Raw genomic sequence first — 18,310 nt, forward strand, 5'->3', positions numbered from 1 at the left:
ATATGTTTGATTTGAATACATTGCATTTAGGGATATATATACAATAAAGTTAACCGTTTTATTAAATAATTATATAATTTTATATCAATGGAATAGTTGTATATTTTTTATTTATATTATAATATCAGAATTCATTAAATATATATAAATTACTGCAATATGTATAAGATACATGAACATGGGAATGTAATAAACTACCTTTTCTTACATATTTTGAATTTTTGAGATTTATCAGAAATACTGGAAGGCAATGTGTTCGTGAATTAAAGTGTTTTTTACAAGAATGAAAATATCACAATATCGTTTATGTTCTGAAAGGAAGTATCTGAAACATAAATTATGGCTGTGTAGGAAAAAATAATGAGGTAATCAATATTTCTTGCTTTCCAGTAATTTTGATATGATACAATATAACAATATTAACAAATCTTAGAGTGATAAAAAAGCGTATTTCTATTTACATTGTATATTATTTTAGAGTCCTTTTAATATTAAAAGCATATTCGTTGATAAGTATAAATGTGTAATGGCAAGCACACGTATCGGCTGTATTTTTTAATTGTTAATGTATTCATACATATTATAAGATATTTATCGATATTTATCTATTTTTAACTTTATTTAAAAAATCTGTATTTTATATTATCCATTTCTCTAAAAGGAAAGTGATTGTACACTTTTCGAGGAATCAAATAAGCTAAAGGGAACTGACAATGAGAGTGTACATTGTAAAATTATGTATATTTATAAAAATACGACAGTTGTGTGTAAGTTATCACAGAATTTACGAATATCAGTTTTGTTATCATATTAATGCAATATCTTGGGTGTAAAGCTTATTTAAGTAAAGTAAATTCATGTTTATCCCTTAGTTTTGATGACATTGTGAAAACTTTTTATAAGTCTGTGATGTGACTGTGATATGTTCAAATATGATTTCTATTTTACTTAAGATATTTAATATGAATCATCTAAATATCGTACAATGATTCCTAAATATTGTACGATGAGGAATACATGATTCTTTTCTTGCCATCACAGATTTTGATATTGCATTAAAAATTTAATAACGCATATTTTATATTATTTGGAAAAAATCGATTGACGAGAAACACATATAAAATGATAATCTTATTATAATAATTACAATAATCGTACAACAAAACATTTTCTTGCGTTTACATTTATCATAATAAAATTCGTATTTAATAATTTAATTGTGTTGAAAATACCAAGTTTTAAGTTCGAATTTTTAAATCGGAGAATATATTTTTATATTATGTAAAAATCTATAGAAAGAGCTGTTGTGTTCAAAAGGCGTGAATTTAAATAATTTCGATATTTTTGTGTATTTTTATCATAAAAGTGAAGAGATTTCTTTCGAGCGCATTATTCTAATGTAGATTATATTTCCTCTACTAAGCACTAATAAGGCACTCTATGCTGAAGCTTTATCTTATAATACGTTATCAAAATTGTTACGATAGCTCAGCAGAGTATAATTTTCTGGCTGTAAAAGCCAAGTTTTATATTAAATACAATAATCTCTATTTATAATATAAAAAAAATATTAAATTATGAAAGATTTGTACTTGCAACTTAATATAAAATTTAATATAATAGACAAATGTTCTTTAAATGGTATAATAAAATGAGTACAGTTTAAATATTTTAAAATATAATATATTGGATGTTACGTGAAGTGATCTTATCATTGAAATTTCTTACGATATTATGTGCATAAGTGAGCAATTTTATAAATATGTTGCAATTTATGTACATATTATATAACAGCATTTTTATAACTATAATAGCAATATAATAACACAAAGAAAAATATAACAAAAATATAATTGTGTAAGTTTAAAACTTTTGCTGCATATGTTTTCAAGTCTGTGTGCATTCTTTAAAAATGAATTCTAATATATTTTTACGTTGATAGATTTTCAGGAAATGAGGAAGATTTTTATCTATAATAGTATAAAATAATGTTTAGATAGTTATGACAGTCTACACCTGTCTCGATTTCCAGAAGGCACTGGTTGTAATACCCGTCTACTTCTCTCTTCATCCTCTAAAGAAGCTTGGAGAGCTCTGGCTAATGCTTCATCTTCACTCATTGTTCCTTGAAGGCTTCGGAACGAATGTGAATTACTGTTACTGTTATTCTGCGATATTGTCGTCTGGGCTTTTTTGTTAAGTGCTTCCAGTCTACGTAATCTCAATGCTTCTTCTGCTCCGATGCAAGCATGATCAGTGGGATGCCTGTGCTTTAAGCAGAAATTAGCACTGCATTCACTGCACTTCACTGGTACCATTTCCTTGACCTTGCATCCCTTGGAGGAACACTTGTTGGAGAAAATTTTCCTACGATTTTCTCTACAATCGTTATCTATGTGCAATCCCACGGTCAGATCAGGTGGATCGCCACGTTTTACTGGTATAGGAACATTGCATAATGGACACACTGGCACCTGTACATCCTTTTTATGTGCACTAGGACAGTTGTGACTTATATATGTTATATGATCCGTGCAAAAAATTCCTTCACAAGCATCGCATTTTAAAGGTAAGAAATCCAAGCGATTACAAGTGTTCTCAGAGCAATGCTCTCCCAAATTTGGAAACTCCATTCCGATTGTGTTATAACTCTTTTTATCAGACTTCTGCAAAATCAAAATAAATCATTATTTTACAGTAACCTATCTTCTTTAAAAATACAAATATTTGATATATTTTACTGACAAATTAGATTGACTATAGAATGACAAGTTTCAGACATTTATATTCCAATGAATCAGAACTAATTTAGAACATTCTCAATATCCAGTTTCTTGTTTTAAAATAATTACGTTTCGTAATATAATAACTGCCTTTCTTGCAACTCTCATTTGTTAATATTAATTAAAATATTTTCTTGCAAAACACAAAGAAAGGAGATTTTACAAATTGTCTCAAAGATTCCATTTTAAATCCATTATTGCGTCCAATAATTTAATTACTGCGATAATGCGTGTACTTTATATACAAAGTTAAATTACGTGAGATAAAAGGCGCGAGGAAACAATGCAATTATCGTAATGAATTTTAGTGACGCACCTTGACTCAGCTAAATTGAAAAGCTTACGAAGACCTCACGAGAAGTAGATATTGCGTGATCTTCCTCCTTCTTGCTAAATATAAATTGTCGAAGATATCCCATAAATAACGTACGTAGGTTTCGCAGACGTTATTAGAATTTTCGAATAATGTCAAAAAGGGTATTTAACTTCACACCGACCGACTTCACACGATGGCCACATATGTTATGCACTAATGAGGCAGACACGTGTGTATCCCCTTTATATATTCTCGCGCGGCGATAGCAACCGATGACTAACGATGATTGACGATTTTCGGACCTATACATTCCCCGAGGAAAGTGCTGGAAAGTGCAAGAATGTCATTGGAATTGAAAATGAAGAAGTCAAACATGATGCACTGTTGCGAAACCGCGATAGTCGCGCTTCGCGCGGAGCATGAGCATTAAAGAACAAATGTTTATGGCATTCAACCACTAGATAGCGATACTGTAATCTTTGAACGCAATGGTAGCAAATAAAAAGAAACAATAAAAAAAATTCAGTGTTTTACTTCTATTTTGATCAAGGCGTTAGTTTTACACCCTCCCTCTTGACAATAAATTCAAACGCAGATATAATACTATAGGTAGAAGTGTTTGGAATTGTATATAAATTTATACTTATATAATAACTTATATAAATTTAATACGTTTAATAAGTTATTTAAAATAATATTGAAATAGTATTTGACAAAATGTTAAGGAAGATATAATATCTATATATACATATATACTCTATATATACTTTTTTTGTTCCTATATTTAGAAATAAAATTACGCATATCTAAGACATTTGTAGCTTTAAAAATAACGCTTTGAGATATCGCGCCTCGTAAATAACTGTTCGTTTGCCCTGAGGAGAAACATTAAGCATATCCTGTATGTCAAACGGTTGATCTATCACTGTCATTATGTCCTTGCCATAAACTGAAATGCCAAGAAGATAAATGGAATATCATCATTATGCTTTAATAGCGAATAGCACACAATTTTCTCATGAGAATACCTTCGCAATGTTCCAAGAACTGGATGCATTCCTGCAGCGTGGAATCTTTCAGGACCACCAGTTGTTTTGCCAGTTGTTCCAAGAGCGATAAGAAACATCTCTTTGCATAAAACCAAGTATCGGTGCCAAGTTTCTTGTTGTACGGCTCGAGGCTTTTCATCACTCGCGATATGCCGAATTCATAATTACCCTTGGAACAATATAATGTTCCAATTACCAGATTTACAATGCACAAGTGAAAAAGTTTCTTGTCTTGATCCTCGAACGATACCGCCTCTTCCTCTTTCTCGATTTTTTTCATTAGCTCCTCAGCTTCTGCATTTTGCGAAGTCATAATATAGCTGACGCACAAGTTCGCAAGAACTATAGCACTAACATCTAAAATCTGCAATCAGAAATGTCAAATATCGAGTAGTAGAAAACCATAGAGAGAGAGAGAGAAATAAACTTTTTTTTCATTCATTTATACATTTCATACTAACGTTATCATATTTCTTTTTGACGATTGGCTCATAAAAACGCGTCGCCTCCTTGAATTTATTTTCCTGCATAAAAAGAGTGTGCGCAACGTTTAACTTCCACACGTCATGCTCGTTGCAGAACTCGACGCTCTTCTTAAAAATCTTTTCTACTTGGGTGTAATTTTCGAGATCCCAATAAATTTTCGCTTGCGCCATCAATACAGGGACGTATCGATCAAGAGCCTCCTCGTAATCGTTTACGGCCTTTTTGACGGCATTGTCGTCGTGATTCAATCTCGCTTCCTGCACCTGCTTGGTTGCTTTACGCAATGCTTCTGTATGCTTATTAGCAAGATCGTCGAATTTGCGATACGCTTCCTCCGGCGAAGTCTGCTGCGTTATCAGCGCGTCCAAAAAATCGTATAAATACTAAAAATATAAATTTCAGATAATTAATATAAATAGAAACAATATGTACTAAAAATTAATCTCTTAATTATGATTTGAATCTTTTTAAAATAACTTTTTTCTTGCAAAGTATAATTTAACAATTTATATTCTCTCTATATTATATTTTTATATTATATACTATATATTTTTTATGAGTTTGATATAAATTACAAAACTTCAACAATAAGTTAATTATTTCGTTAATAAAAAATAAATATTTTGTCCAGAAATAATAAACAATGTATATTAGCACCCTTGACTGGTGATGTGCAGTGATGTATATAATGATGTATAAATGCGGTCTTACATTTGTTGTGTAGAAACCTAACCTATGGCAACATTCTTTTCTATTGACATTATGTACCTTTCGAAACGTGAGTTATTGATTAATGACATGTTATAGTTTTCAAGATCGAAATAATATGACGAAGTGCGAATTGAATCAAATATTTCTGGGCGAAATAGTATCCGTTCAAAATTACGGAGCTTTTATCAGAATACCAGGTATCTCGCAACAAGGCTTAATACACCGGACACAGGTATTATTAGTTTTAATGATTCGATAAATATTAAAATTTCTATATAACGTATATAACGTAATATAACATATTTCGATATCATTTCCAACAGATAAGCTCGTCTCATGTCGACAATGTTGCAGAGATTTTGCAAAAGGGTGAGAGAGTTTGGTGTAAAGTGATCTCTGTAGCAGAGGATGGCAAGATAGGACTTTCTATGAAACATGTAAATCAAGGGAATGGCACAGATTTGGACCCTAATGGCGTGGAGCTGCAGAAAGACATTCAACGTAAGAAAACTCTAGGTACAGTTCAACGGAAGGCTATAAAGTTAGAGGCAGTACTCAATACTACATGCACAAAATGCGGCACTAAGGGACACATGTCCAAGGATTGTTTCATGCCTCCAGATGGAAAGAAATATGAACTAATCCCTGAAATTGAGGAGGAGAGCATACCGGAGCCAGTCAGCGAGAACAAAGAAAAGAAGATAGAAAAAAAGCATAAATTGAAAAAGAAGAAGAAAAAGTCAAAAAAGAGCAAGCAATCTACAGCAGATGACAGTGATATGGATGAAAAGGAGAGAAGTAAAAAGAAAAAAAAGAAATCTTCCAAGGAACGCAAGAAGCACAGAAAAAAACATAGCAGCAGCAGCTCAAGTAGCGACTCTTGTAATAGTTCTTCTAGCCACGATGTAAAGGCTCATAAGCGAAAACATTCGGAAGATCGTGAGATTCGTACAAAGAAGTGCAAACATTCGAAAACTAAGCACCCAGATTGATTGACAAGTAATTTTTTGCGCAAATACAATGGTCTAATATTCTACACACAACTTTTTGTATGTATATAACATATAATATAAGCCTAAACAATATTATTTCAAAATTCAAATGAAATATTCAGTGATCAAAATATTCAACTTACTGGTGTCAGATATTTGTAAGTTAGGTGCACATTTTCGGCTAGAACATCTGCAGCTAAGTCATAATATTGATATTTACAATACAGAAGTAACAAATTGGCAAAAGTCTCAGGTGGGAATGGATTTTGCTGCAGTAAAAACTGTAGCTTCTCGAATCCTTCGTTTGGTTTTACATCCATGTTTATCAAGGCCTGATTGTGCAAAGTAACAGCGTCCAATTCTTCTTCGGAACGCGGTGGCATGTCTGTTAACGCCTCTTTCGCCGCATCATCTGCAGTTAATATAAAAAGCAGCATAAGAAGCATATTTATTTTCTAAAAATTGTAAAGTGCAGCGATGTAAAATTACAATTTTGCAATTGATATTCTATGGCAGCTTTCAAGTTGAACGCCTCTGTCAAAGCTGTCTCGTGCAGTGTCAACGTATTTCCAACGCTTTGAACTTCAATACCCTCAGTAGTCATCCCCACACTTAACTCAGGATGCTCTCTTATACCGTGCTCAATAATACTAGCTGAAGCACAACAAAATGTAATTTGAAATGAATAAACAGAATACAAAATTACGTCTTATATTAGTAAGATAATTGCTATAATGAACATGTACCAATATGTTTCAGCGATGCAGCGTACTCTTTCAATTTATAGTAACAAAGGGCGACATTGTATGACAGATGAGGTCTGAATCCCGCGATTTGTAATGCATTCGCAAACTTCTTGAGAGCCTGTTCATATTGCTCCTCCTGTAAAAACACAGTCACTTAAATACATGCACCACTTGTGGCTGCTTATAAAGTCATGTACCTTGTACAAGAGGCAACCCAGGTTGATTTCCGTGTCGACATCATCGGCGGGACATTGATCCACGAGATTCTTAGCGATGACCATATCTTCCTGTCCGTACTTTATAGCTGCCTGTAGCTTCTTTACCTTGAACTCCAAGTTACTCTGATTCATGATGCTCGAGCAAACCGTCCACGCTTCCGGATACATACAAGCTTGATGCAGCGACTGAGCATAGTAGAGTTTATATAGATTTTCCTCTGGGCACAGTTGGACCAGCTTCTCGTAACATTGTGCTACAGCCATGAAATCTTGAGTGTAAAAGTAACAATGAGCCAGAAGCGATAAGCAAGGTCTAGACTAAAAGAATGATTTATTTAATAATGCTTATATAAATTATGCACACCATCATAATATAGCATACATACATTAGGATGAGAATCTAAGAGATTTAGTAAAACTTTTATAGTTTCGATGTATCGTTGTTCTCTTATCTAAAACAAAATTAAAATTTATTTATACTTATTTCTCTTTGCGTCAAAAATATCGCAATATATATTTATATAAAGTGTCTCAAAACCATTGTCCTATTTATAGACTTTTTGTTAATTTAAAATTAGATTTATCTTAATGAAAAAAATTTAATGTATATATGTATGTCTGTGCATACACAAACTTGTGTAATACACAAACGATAATGTGTACTACACACCATAGAATAGATTGTTTTCGTGTACTCTCCATCTTTTATATACACATTTTCTATAAATGTAGACATAGCGCGTTATTGAAAAATTTTAAGTTGCTTAATATTATTCCTTGCTTTATTCCTGGCTACATCAAACATCTGTCACGTGCATTGTTTTGATATCAGGCAACAACTGTTGCCAGGGAAACAATAGAAGGGAAAATTCACAAGTTATTGACACAGGTGATTTCTACATTGTTGTTAGTAATATGAAATAAAACATGAAAAATTCTTAAAAATTACATTTATTTTATGTAATTTAGCATCATGGTGTAAAAAATTGATTTTGTAAATTTATATTTACATAATTGATATATACTATGTACAGTAATATACACATAAGAAATTATATTATAATGAAAAAATGCATTTAACATTGCAGTAACTTATTTATTTCACAGAACTTTTCTTTTTTAATTTTATTATAAACAGCTGTTAAGTTATCAATTTTGTCTATCATTGCTTCCAATTTATGTTCTTGTATCTTTAGCAGTTCAGTCATTTCAATTAAATTCTTTTCAAACATTGTACATTGTTCACTTGTTAAAGAAGACACATCCATCATTACTGAAGTTGTAATAACTTTTGTCATCTGTAACAAAATATTAAATATATAAATCAAATATTAAGAAAGTAAAACTAAGTAAATAAACCAAGAATTTAATTAATAATGAATCTATAAAGAATACCTACATATATCTCATTAGTGAGTTTGATATACTTCTCGAGTTCTTTCGTACAGCGCAATGAGTATTTTTTTCTCATTTCACATGTTTCTGTTAACATCTTTTCACATTCTTCCTCCAGATCATCTGAATTAAGAATTCATGATGTGAATAATCATAGGAGCTATACTTCCAATTTTAATACAACAAAATATTTCACAAAATACTCACCCATTTCTAAATATTTGTGTATGTATAGTTCTTTCTGTATGTATTATGTTCTCACTTCTGACGTTATACTTATAAAATAATAAAAATTTGTATAATTATCTGAAACAAAAATACATACATAAATTATTGGGAGAATTGCAAGATGAATGGCTTTATATGATGAGACTTCAACATTGTAATGCGTTAAAATGTCAAAACTATGAATCTACAATAAAATTTGTTATAAATAACAATATAAACAATCATAATGACACATCGATTTATCAATGAAAAAGTTCGTTATACGAATTTTGACAATTGATTAAATTTAATTAAAATCTAATCTAACCTCTACGCCCCCAATGTCTACGTCTTAGAAATTTATAAACCACTATAAATCGCTAAATAATTATTCGTAGCATTACAATTAATTTGTTAAACAAGATTATTAAACATTCATTAATAATATTTGTGGCAAATTTGAATTTGAAAGTTATTATCATGATACAAGACAAGTGATAATGATTGAGAAAACAAACCTAAATTGTCTGAATGTGTTAGTGTCGTTGCATTTCAATAATTCTTCTTTTTTTTTGTTCTTTTTGTGGCTATCTTTCCTTTTGGACACTATATCGCACGTTTCATAATTAGCAATAAAAAAGCCTGCAGAAATACCGTTGTCTCTTTGTCTGGACGCAACTTTCGAACGCACCGACGCCATTATGTTTATACACGAAGCATAGGGAAGCAATAACGCCGACGTCTAAAGACATCCTAAAAACGTCCTAAAAAAGACGTCGTTTATTAATTTTTTTAACAATTAGTTTGAATTTTACAACAAAAAACTTTCCAAAAATTAAAAAAAAGACGTTCTAATTATTTAAGTATTTCACAAGCATCCTAATACTGTCAAAAGTAGCCAAGAAGCATGTAGAAAAATTCAGATTATCCATTTGAACGACTCCATTTTAACTGGGATTTTATGAAATTGTTAACAGGAACACATGATGTAATAGGAACTTGTTAACAGAAGCACATGATAATACAGGAGCTCTACTCGTAACAGTGCCATCTATTGATTAGCTAAAGCATTACAAATGCATTGATGGTAAGTGTACCAATCGCACTAGTCGGTACATTTACCATTAGGTACAGTGAGTGAGCTCCTATATCATCATGTGCTCCTGTTAACACTTTTTTACCATCAATGCATTCGTAATGTTGCTTTAGCTAATCAATAGATGGCACTGTTACGAGTAGAGCTCCTGTATTATCATGTGCTCCTGTTAACAAGCTCCTTTTGCATCATGTGTTCCTGTTAACAATTTCATAAAATCCCGGCTAAAATGGAACGTTTCTGGCCGTTGTCAGCAGGTAATTTAAATTTTCTACATGCTTATTTTCGCTTCTGGGTTACTTTTGACAATGTTGGGATGCTCGTAAAAATTTATGGAAAGTTTTTTTGTTGCAAAATTGAAAATACTAATCGTTAAAAAAATTAAAAATTGACGTATTTTTTAGAACGTTTTTAGGATATCTTGGAGATATCTTTTTGAGAACACTTTTAACGCTATTATAAGTTATTAACGTATCAAATAAGATGCTGTAATTACCCAATTTATAAAAAGTGATATTAAACATTAACGTCATGCGACATATACGAGTAATTTATTATGCACATATCTTTATATATTTTTACATAAAAATTAATGTATAATCTACGGCTCAAGGTTCAAGGATAGCAATAATAAACAAGAATGTTATGTACTTTTTCCACATTTGCTATCGTGCATGGCGGAGATATTAAAAACGATGAAAGACAAACGTCCCCAACCAATATAGCTCTCTCTTTTGCAAAGTGAGGCTACTCCCCCTCTTTCAAAGCTCACTCCAGGAGTGTACTCAGGCGACAGTCTTTATCTATTGTCTATATTATACGTGACGTACACTATAGACAACAGACAAAGCTGTCATCCAGAGTGTAGTTCTGAACGTACCTCAATATTCAATGATTTATATTAATATGATAATGCTGCGACTGGCGCGTTGGTGACGTACCCCTTCACGATTATGCAATTGCGATTATGAATTTCTTTATAACTTTGAAATTAATGATATTACACGATTGTTCGTTTGCGTGGCGATTATTCCGTACGTAGCGGTGCGCGTGCATTAAACGCCGGTGATATTTAAAAAATACATCGATGCCGTTATCTGCGTGTCATCAGAAACTGTTAAATCGCCTGGATCTACTGTACTTTTCTCCTACCTTTCCCTCCTCCTCCCCTCTCCCCTCCAGATTCTCTTATAATTTCCTTTAGTATGACCACAATCTGCCGACGATAACGGGGATATAGATTATAAATAGCGTGCAAATCACTAACTGATCCTTTCGCGGTAAACAACTTCGAGACATATCTTGCGCGACGAGTTGCGCGGAACATCGTGCAAGGAGAGACGAAAAGTTCCGAGCAGAACAGACGGGTGCTTGATTGACGAAAAGTGATCGTGATTGTCGGAAGGAAATACACGTTAATGAGATGGGCTATCTCAAGTGTATTGGTACAGTCATCATCTACATCGGCTTATTCCTGGCGGTGATTACATTCCTACCGGGTCTACCGCCGAAAACAGAGTTCGAAGAATTCAGGTAACATCCATGCGACACGAAAGTATTGGTCACGCAATGCCCTTGTCATATCACGCAAATCATCAGCGGCGTCGAATCTCGTTTATTGGTTTTGATCTTTACTTTATAGCATAGTATTACCCAATTTGGACTCCAAGGTGAGTCCGAAGAATCGGCTAAACGGCGCCCAGAAGTTGTTCGAGAAAGAACTTCATGGTCCGGAGGATCTGGTTACCTATAACGGTCAACTGTACACCGGTGTTCACGGCGGTTACGTCGTAAGGGTCGAGGAAGATCGCATTGTGCCAATTGTGAAGTTCGGCCAGCAATGTGGTAAGAGAAAAAAATTAATTTTGTTATATAATAGATAAAAGTAACTCGATTTATCAGATAATTTTATTAGTGATAAATTTATCGCTCAAAGCAATTGCATGTACAAAATATATAAATTATATACAATTTAATATCAGATACTTGATTATTTAAATATTCAGTCAAGTTTAGCATAAATCTAAAAGTGACATTTAGAATGTAAATCTTATATGTGAAGTATAAGAGATAAGAAGTAAAAGCGTTTATGCATACATAATTCTTTAAAATAATTCTGAATATTGAATAATGTAATTTATTAGCCATATTTTTTTCAACTTGAAAAGATAAATTAACTAGTATATTTCAACTTTAAGTCTTCACGTGATACGATTTTTTATATTGAATAATTACTGATGGAAATTGCTGTGTGTTCATGATGACTCGATAAAAATTAAATTATGGAAGATTAAACAGAATAACAGGTTCAAAGATCAAATAACTCCTACATATTTCTGATCTTTACAAAGGATAGATGTTTTAACTTTTTTAATATCAAATTAGTGACTTTTAAAAGTATATTCGAAACACAAGATTTTTAGAAAAAAACCTTGATTGTAATGTAATGTAATGTTCAGTTTTTAAAAGTTATCAACACCATGTTCAATACTGTTAATGTGCTGATAACATTTATATTAATCAGTTTGCTCTGATATGTTTAAATGTTTATTAAATTGATTGATAGCTAGCTTAATATTTTGTAAGCTTTTTTAAAAAACTTAATTTTATATTAAAATATATTGTAATATATCCATTTTTATCAATTTTTCTTCATATTATTAATAAAAACTATATATATATATATATAGAATTATGAAAAAATCAGAAATTATACATATATAGAAAAATATACATATATAGAATTAATATATAAATACGCAATTTTTCTGTAACTAAAAAAATTGTGACACAAAATTGCAGCTAATAATACATATTTTTTTCAAAATTTGCAGATGGTATTTGGCAAGAAAAAAAATGTGGCAGGCCATTGGGACTTCATTTTGATAAGAAAGGCAACTTGTATGTAGTGGACACTTATTACGGAATTTTCAAAGTAAATGTTGCGACCGGAGAATACAAAAATATAGTGAATACTTCTAAGCCGATCGAGGGTAAAGTTCCAAGGATACCTAATGGTATAGATGTTGCGGAAAATGGAGATCTTTATTGGACTGATAGCAGTACGGATTTTGAACTTCACGATGCAGTACCGGCGTTCTTATCCAATCCGTCGGGAAGGTAATAGAAAAATATGTAAATGCGGGTCTTGAAGATCATTGCATATGCGTACATATACATATAATTTTGTATAATTATGTATATATATGGATAATAAATACAATTTACAGGCTTATACGTTATAATGCGGCTAAGAAGAGAAACGAAGTGTTGATACGCAATATCGGATTCGCAAATGGCGTTGTTCTAAACGACGACGAAAGTTACGTAATTGTATCAGATATGACAAAGCACCGTCTCTTGAAGTATAATTTAAAAGGACCAAAAACAGGACAGACGGAAATTTTCATTGAGGGTTTGTTAGGTCCATTAGATAATCTTCACAGGGATGGTCATGGTGGCTTCTTTGGCGTTCTATATTTTGCGATTGACCCTGAGCATCCTCATATTCTTGCATCTCTTACACCGCATCCATATTTAAGAAAGATGCTTGTACGATTGTTAATAGTTATGGAATTACCGATTAAACTATTACACGATATCTATCCTAATACTTATGCCGAAAGACTTATACATGCGATTGGATCACCACAAGGCTTTGAAGAAGTCTTTGATACAAAGAAGAGATCTTACGTGCTGAGAATAGATGCGTCTGGTAACATTGTGGACTCCATTTTCGCAGACGACGATACAGTTGGTTCCGGTTTCAGTGCAGCTTGCATACACAATGATTATTTATGGCTAGGTTCTCCGCAAAAGCATTATCTGGTCAGAGTTCCGTTAAAGCAAGCTTTTCCTGATCTGGCTAATAGCGAGAGACAATCTTCCGAAAGAACGAAACAAGGCGCAAAATCAACAGAGTCGAAACAGGAGAAAGTTTCTTCTCAGAAATCTACTGCCACTCCGACAAAATCAACCGCTGCACCTACAACGTCCAAGCCAACTGCCACAACTCCTAAGCCAACAGCTGCACCAAAACCATCTCCAACTCCTAAAGTTGATAAGTCATCAGAAACTAAATCAACTTCGAAATCTGCCGAAATCAAAAAGGAGAGTGCAAATACAGTTAACCATGCAAAACCCAGTGCGAAATCAAGCTCGCCGAATGCAAAGTCTGAAAATAGCAGAACGAAAGAGGATGCTGCGAAGACAAGCACAAAATCTGAAAAAAATGTAAAAGTGGAGCAGGATACTTCCACAAAACAAAAAACTCAGAAGTCACAACCTGAAAAAGTTAAGTCAGAAACAAATCGCCCAAAAGAGGAGCTCTAATAAAAAAAAATTAATTAACGGTTGCACATTGTGATACCACCAACACTTGTTGACAGGTACACTTCATTTTTCAGACATTCCATTTTGATGAAAAATAGCTTAAGGTGATATAGATTATCGATTTCTCATGTCTCAATTTATTTTATATATATATTTGTATCATTCACACTGCTGTTAATCCAAGTCATGCACAATCAGTTATATACATGGTAATTCGTTATTAATGACTGAAAATATGACAACTTTCTATATGAAAGTACATTAAATTAAAAATGTAGGGTAAGCTTTTTTCATATAAAGTTTTCATATAAAGTTTTATTTTTTAGAATTAAAAATTAAGAATATTTGTAATTTTTAAGCATATATATTAATTTTTTAAATTTTTTATATTGTAATATGATCGTTTCTCATAGATTTCGTATCAGTATTAAAGTGTGATTTAAATAAATAATTGAATATGTTATCAAAAACTTAATAGATAGGTCTTATTAAAAAAAAAAATTATTAATGTATTAGAAGGAGCTTCTAGCTAGATGTATTTGCTAAATTTTTATTACATTTCTCTTTATTAATACATTACAAATTGGCAAACGTTTCGGTCGAATTTTCAAGTTTCCGACCAGTGTTCATCACCGTTTACAATTTTTAAAAAATATGCCTAATTCTTAATATTAAATTAAATTTCTAGTGCCGCTAATAATTTAACAAATTTTGAATCCTCTTATGTTGTCCTGTCTTCATTTCTATACTAGAGTCGGGATTGTATTCCATTTACAGTAGTCATTTATTAAAAACCTTATCAGATTTTTTGAACTAATGAAACAATTCTCAATCTTATACGCGAGTGTTATTATTTGTTGTTTATCATGCTGTTCTGATTGTGTCTGACGACAAGTCTTGAGACAAAGTCAGAACTTCTGTGATGGACAATGCGATAATAACACTCGTGTACAAGATTGACAATTGATTCATTAGTCCAAAAAATCTGACAAGGTTTTTTAAATTAATTACTACACTACGGCCTTAGAAGCCCCTTCTACTATTAATAAATATTCTACTAGTAAATATTTTATTTAAATAACATATAAACGTTAAATCTTTGAAATTATCAGAAAAATCTATTTCAAAGACAAAACTTCCTACAAAATAATTTTCTTAAAAATTTTTAATTTGTATAATTATCTTTGTTTTCACCTTAGTATTTCACCATCAATAACGAACTACTTTGTACATTCCATTTCTACATTCCTGGGAAAAGGCAATATTATATTAATAATAATGTGCGAGAATCTAGCAGCTTTGTTACAATGATTAACTGAGATAAAGATTTAGAAAGTTAAATGTTAGTGACTTATGATGTATATACTTATATAAGACGTTGAAAGTATCGTTTTTTGCAAATTTTACTATATGTTTTCCATACTTGTGTGATCTATATACTAATTTTTATATCTACTTTCTATTTGTGTTGAAACTAATTCCTGATACGAGATGAAAGCGTTTATGAGTCTTGACTTTTTTTTTTATTTTTTCTTTTTAATTATTAATTTTAATTATTCAATCCTTATGATTATTTTGTAGACACGACCATATACAAGAATTATATTAAAATAATTTAATTTGATTTACAATTTGTTACAACTTATGTTTGTGAATATTTCCCGTGTCATAAATAAAGAAAAACATAACAAGAGTAAAGGAAGGTTACTTGTTACTTTCTTTCTACTTTGTTACTTTCCATTTTTTTTTTTTTTATAATTTAGTACCGTCAAAATATCGAAATAAACATATAAATTGTGAGTGAATGAATTTTGGAAAGGGAATAAATATTGTTATATTACAGAAAGACTATTTTTGTTAATTTAGATAATATAAAACCATTATAAAACATAATAATTTCGTTATACTTTATCAGATGTGGGATGTAAGATAGTTATAAGAAATTGTACAGTTTGGCAATTGTACAAATAAAATCATCTTTGTAAATAGTTGAACTTATCATTTGTATAAATATTTAAATCTTTACTCTTATCGTATTTATATTAAACAAGACATGTTTAAAAGGACATGTCTAAAGTATTCGAAACACAAGATAAGAAATTATGTTTGTATATGTAGAATCTCCATAAACGCACATTTGTCCTTTTTAATTAAGTATTTACATAATATTCTTAATAAGACACATAGAAAATTACTAAAATAATTACCTTTATTAGAAAAAATCTAAGTATATAATCTTATTAAATGTTAACTATTAAAAATATATCTATAATAAAAATATATCACTATAAATTTAATTATGAAAACAAGCAAAACATATTTAGAGATCAAGCTGTCTTACTATATAAGTAGGTAACAACGACTTCATTTTATTAATTATAAACATTTGCGTTTTCCATAGAACTGTTGGCTGTTTGGCAAAATGCCAGTAACCGTTTCTTCTGCGGGCTGCCCACTTTTGTGCGCTGGCTAGAGATCTTTTGTATGCTAGAATGTGTTTATCCTTTAGTTTTATCCGAGGTTCGCGTATTGTACCTAAACCTAACTTGATTAATTCCTCTCCAATTTTTAATGTGTCCTGTTTACAGAAATAACACATGAGCACGCCACACAAGCATGCAACATATATTCGTATAAAGAAAAAATAGTTATTGCTTCTCTCACTTGATCTTTCTGCTGCATTGAGGCTATGCACTCCAGATACTCTTTTTCCCTGGCTAAGGGCACTAATGTTATACAGTTTCCATTGACTATAGACTGCAACCAACTTAAACCTGGAAGACATTGATGTGTTGCGACAACAGCTAGAAACTATGATCCATCCAATACTTACCGTTACCCGTAACATCAACGCCGCTGATCTTTACAGGCAAATAGTTCTTACTATTAAAATGGGGAAAAGGCAGTAAAGACTGATGATCGACCATCAGCAGAGCACCACCACTCGGTTCCACGCGCATTACTGTGCCCTGAAGTGGAACTCGCGATTGTAGGAAATGAAGTGGCACATCGGACGGTTTCGTGAATCTCGCAAACTAAGGAACAACCAGTGTGAGAAATCTATGTCAGTCTATATAACAGCAGTCTACATAACATGCATAACATAACAGCAAATTGCAGACAGTTCATACTTACAGGCCTGATTCTGTACAGAGCAACGAATAAACCGGCGCTAGCGATTCCATAGGTAATCAGCTAGAAAAACGAATGAATGGGTTAGCAAGTGACTGATAAAACATCACATGACGAGGTTAGAAAAGTTTTATACCTTGCCCGGACCCATTTCGTTCTCCATATAAACCTGGAAACGTTCGAAAATCGTAGGCTCTTTTTCGTGCGGCATAATTGATTGAATTCTGTTCAAGAATGTCGTTCGTTGTGTGTTTCTCGAATTTGAAAATGTTCGTACACACCGATCGAGGTCATTCGACCATTTACTGTCGTGTTCGATACGTTATCGGCGTTTAATAAAATTGGACATTTTACACAAAAGCTGTAAGAATAATAGTCATTGTATAATATTAATAACTTTCATTTTTTTACGTATAAAGATCAAAATTTTGAGTGCAATATTTGCATACCTTATGCAATTTAATATCGATTGCATAATAATCAAATTTTTCAGTTATGCAAGCTTAGAAGTCTGTTCTTTTTGGCTACGCTCCATAATTTGTACTCCAAATGAAACAAGTATATATATAATTAGAAATAAATATTATAAGAAAGTCGAAAAGAACAGACCTGAGAAGAATGTGTATAACAAGCAATTAGCACATTTAATTATTCGATATAATTCGACAATATAGTATTATCACCTTCGATTTATAGGAAAGCTGATAAAAAAACTATTCCGATTACCAAGATGTTAACTATCTCACAGTCTCACGTCGAAAATTTGATTGTAAAAAAAGACGTGACTTCACAAGCGCGAGCAAAGCGCGGTCCGCAGCACGCGCGCTTCTTGCTTCTTCCATTCTGC

At 31.8% G+C, this 18,310-nt stretch overlaps 5 protein-coding genes and 1 long non-coding RNA gene across 9 annotated transcripts; 2 read left to right on the top strand and 4 right to left on the bottom strand.

The window, feature by feature from the left end:
- Window positions 1-93: 93 nt before the first annotated feature.
- Window positions 94-3,339, bottom strand: LOC105678679 (AN1-type zinc finger protein 2A-like). Its single transcript, XM_012378188.2, has 2 exons — window positions 3,100-3,339; window positions 94-2,666 (listed from the first exon to the last, which is right to left on the bottom strand). Exon 2 carries the CDS (start codon window positions 2,631-2,633, stop codon window positions 2,001-2,003), a length of 633 nt encoding a protein of 210 aa, XP_012233611.1. The 5' UTR covers window positions 2,634-2,666; window positions 3,100-3,339; the 3' UTR covers window positions 94-2,000.
- A 276-nt stretch (window positions 3,340-3,615) lies between these two features.
- Window positions 3,616-8,361, bottom strand: Ttc30 (tetratricopeptide repeat domain 30). Its single transcript, XM_012378189.2, has 9 exons — window positions 7,972-8,361; window positions 7,688-7,753; window positions 7,281-7,619; window positions 7,084-7,219; window positions 6,827-6,991; window positions 6,481-6,749; window positions 4,610-5,017; window positions 4,128-4,512; window positions 3,616-4,048 (listed from the first exon to the last, which is right to left on the bottom strand). The coding sequence occupies exons 1-9, from the start codon at window positions 8,035-8,037 to the stop codon at window positions 3,906-3,908; spliced, it is 1,977 nt and encodes a 658-aa protein (XP_012233612.1). The 5' UTR covers window positions 8,038-8,361; the 3' UTR covers window positions 3,616-3,905.
- On the top strand, window positions 5,262-7,042 carry LOC105678676 (zinc finger CCHC domain-containing protein 17-like). Its single transcript, XM_012378184.2, has 2 exons — window positions 5,262-5,577; window positions 5,669-7,042. The coding sequence occupies exons 1-2, from the start codon at window positions 5,428-5,430 to the stop codon at window positions 6,335-6,337; spliced, it is 819 nt and encodes a 272-aa protein (XP_012233607.1). The 5' UTR covers window positions 5,262-5,427; the 3' UTR covers window positions 6,338-7,042.
- Window positions 8,362-8,930: 569 nt separating the features above from the next.
- LOC105678682 (uncharacterized) lies at window positions 8,931-11,017 on the bottom strand. Of its 4 annotated transcripts, none has more exons than XR_010888401.1 (3): window positions 10,880-11,017; window positions 9,422-9,667; window positions 8,931-9,002 (listed from the first exon to the last, which is right to left on the bottom strand). It is a non-coding gene; the product is annotated as an uncharacterized lncRNA (long non-coding RNA). The 4 variants fall into 4 exon arrangements; XR_010888402.1 differs by having other exon boundaries at window positions 9,422-9,656; window positions 10,880-10,978; XR_001101727.2 differs by lacking the exon at window positions 10,880-11,017 and adding an exon at window positions 9,790-9,922.
- A 200-nt stretch (window positions 11,018-11,217) lies between these two features.
- LOC105678670 (adipocyte plasma membrane-associated protein Hemomucin-like) lies at window positions 11,218-16,319 on the top strand. The gene is made up of 4 exons (XM_012378178.2): window positions 11,218-11,532; window positions 11,642-11,844; window positions 12,834-13,119; window positions 13,230-16,319. The coding sequence occupies exons 1-4, from the start codon at window positions 11,423-11,425 to the stop codon at window positions 14,329-14,331; spliced, it is 1,701 nt and encodes a 566-aa protein (XP_012233601.2). The 5' UTR covers window positions 11,218-11,422; the 3' UTR covers window positions 14,332-16,319.
- Window positions 16,320-16,522: 203 nt separating this feature from the next.
- LOC105678678 (protein C3orf33) lies at window positions 16,523-18,288 on the bottom strand. The gene is made up of 6 exons (XM_012378186.2): window positions 18,147-18,288; window positions 17,600-17,824; window positions 17,467-17,526; window positions 17,165-17,366; window positions 16,996-17,105; window positions 16,523-16,909 (listed from the first exon to the last, which is right to left on the bottom strand). Exons 2-6 carry the CDS (start codon window positions 17,672-17,674, stop codon window positions 16,652-16,654), a joined length of 705 nt encoding a protein of 234 aa, XP_012233609.1. The 5' UTR covers window positions 17,675-17,824; window positions 18,147-18,288; the 3' UTR covers window positions 16,523-16,651.
- Window positions 18,289-18,310: the final 22 nt, after the last annotated feature.

The sequence above is a fragment of the Linepithema humile genome, chromosome 2, assembly GCF_040581485.1.
Source record: "Linepithema humile isolate Giens D197 chromosome 2, Lhum_UNIL_v1.0, whole genome shotgun sequence".
NCBI lineage: Eukaryota > Metazoa > Arthropoda > Insecta > Hymenoptera > Formicidae > Linepithema > Linepithema humile.

Excerpts from the sequence above, each read along its gene's own strand:
- LOC105678679 (XM_012378188.2), bottom strand. The coding sequence starts at position 2,633 with ATGGAGTTTCCAAATTTGGGAGAGCATTGCTCTGAGAACACTTGTAAT.
- LOC105678676 (XM_012378184.2), top strand. The coding sequence starts at position 5,428 with ATGACATGTTATAGTTTTCAAGATCGAAATAATATGACGAAGTGCGAA. Across the intron at positions 5,578-5,668 it reads GCTTAATACACCGGACACAG|ATAAGCTCGTCTCATGTCGA; the intron begins GTATTATTAGTT and ends CATTTCCAACAG.
- Ttc30 (XM_012378189.2), bottom strand. The coding sequence starts at position 8,037 with ATGTCTACATTTATAGAAAATGTGTATATAAAAGATGGAGAGTACACG. Across the intron at positions 4,513-4,609 it reads TCAAAAAGAAATATGATAAC|ATTTTAGATGTTAGTGCTAT; the intron begins GTTAGTATGAAA and ends TTCTGATTGCAG. Across the intron at positions 4,049-4,127 it reads GTTCTTGGAACATTGCGAAG|TTTATGGCAAGGACATAATG; the intron begins GTATTCTCATGA and ends TTGGCATTTCAG.
- LOC105678670 (XM_012378178.2), top strand. The coding sequence starts at position 11,423 with ATGGGCTATCTCAAGTGTATTGGTACAGTCATCATCTACATCGGCTTA. Across the intron at positions 11,533-11,641 it reads ACAGAGTTCGAAGAATTCAG|CATAGTATTACCCAATTTGG; the intron begins GTAACATCCATG and ends TTTACTTTATAG. Across the intron at positions 11,845-12,833 it reads GAAGTTCGGCCAGCAATGTG|ATGGTATTTGGCAAGAAAAA; the intron begins GTAAGAGAAAAA and ends CAAAATTTGCAG.
- LOC105678678 (XM_012378186.2), bottom strand. The coding sequence starts at position 17,674 with ATGCCGCACGAAAAAGAGCCTACGATTTTCGAACGTTTCCAGGTTTAT. Across the intron at positions 17,527-17,599 it reads ACGAAATGGGTCCGGGCAAG|CTGATTACCTATGGAATCGC; the intron begins GTATAAAACTTT and ends TCGTTTTTCTAG. Across the intron at positions 17,367-17,466 it reads CTCTGTACAGAATCAGGCCT|TTTGCGAGATTCACGAAACC; the intron begins GTAAGTATGAAC and ends GTTGTTCCTTAG.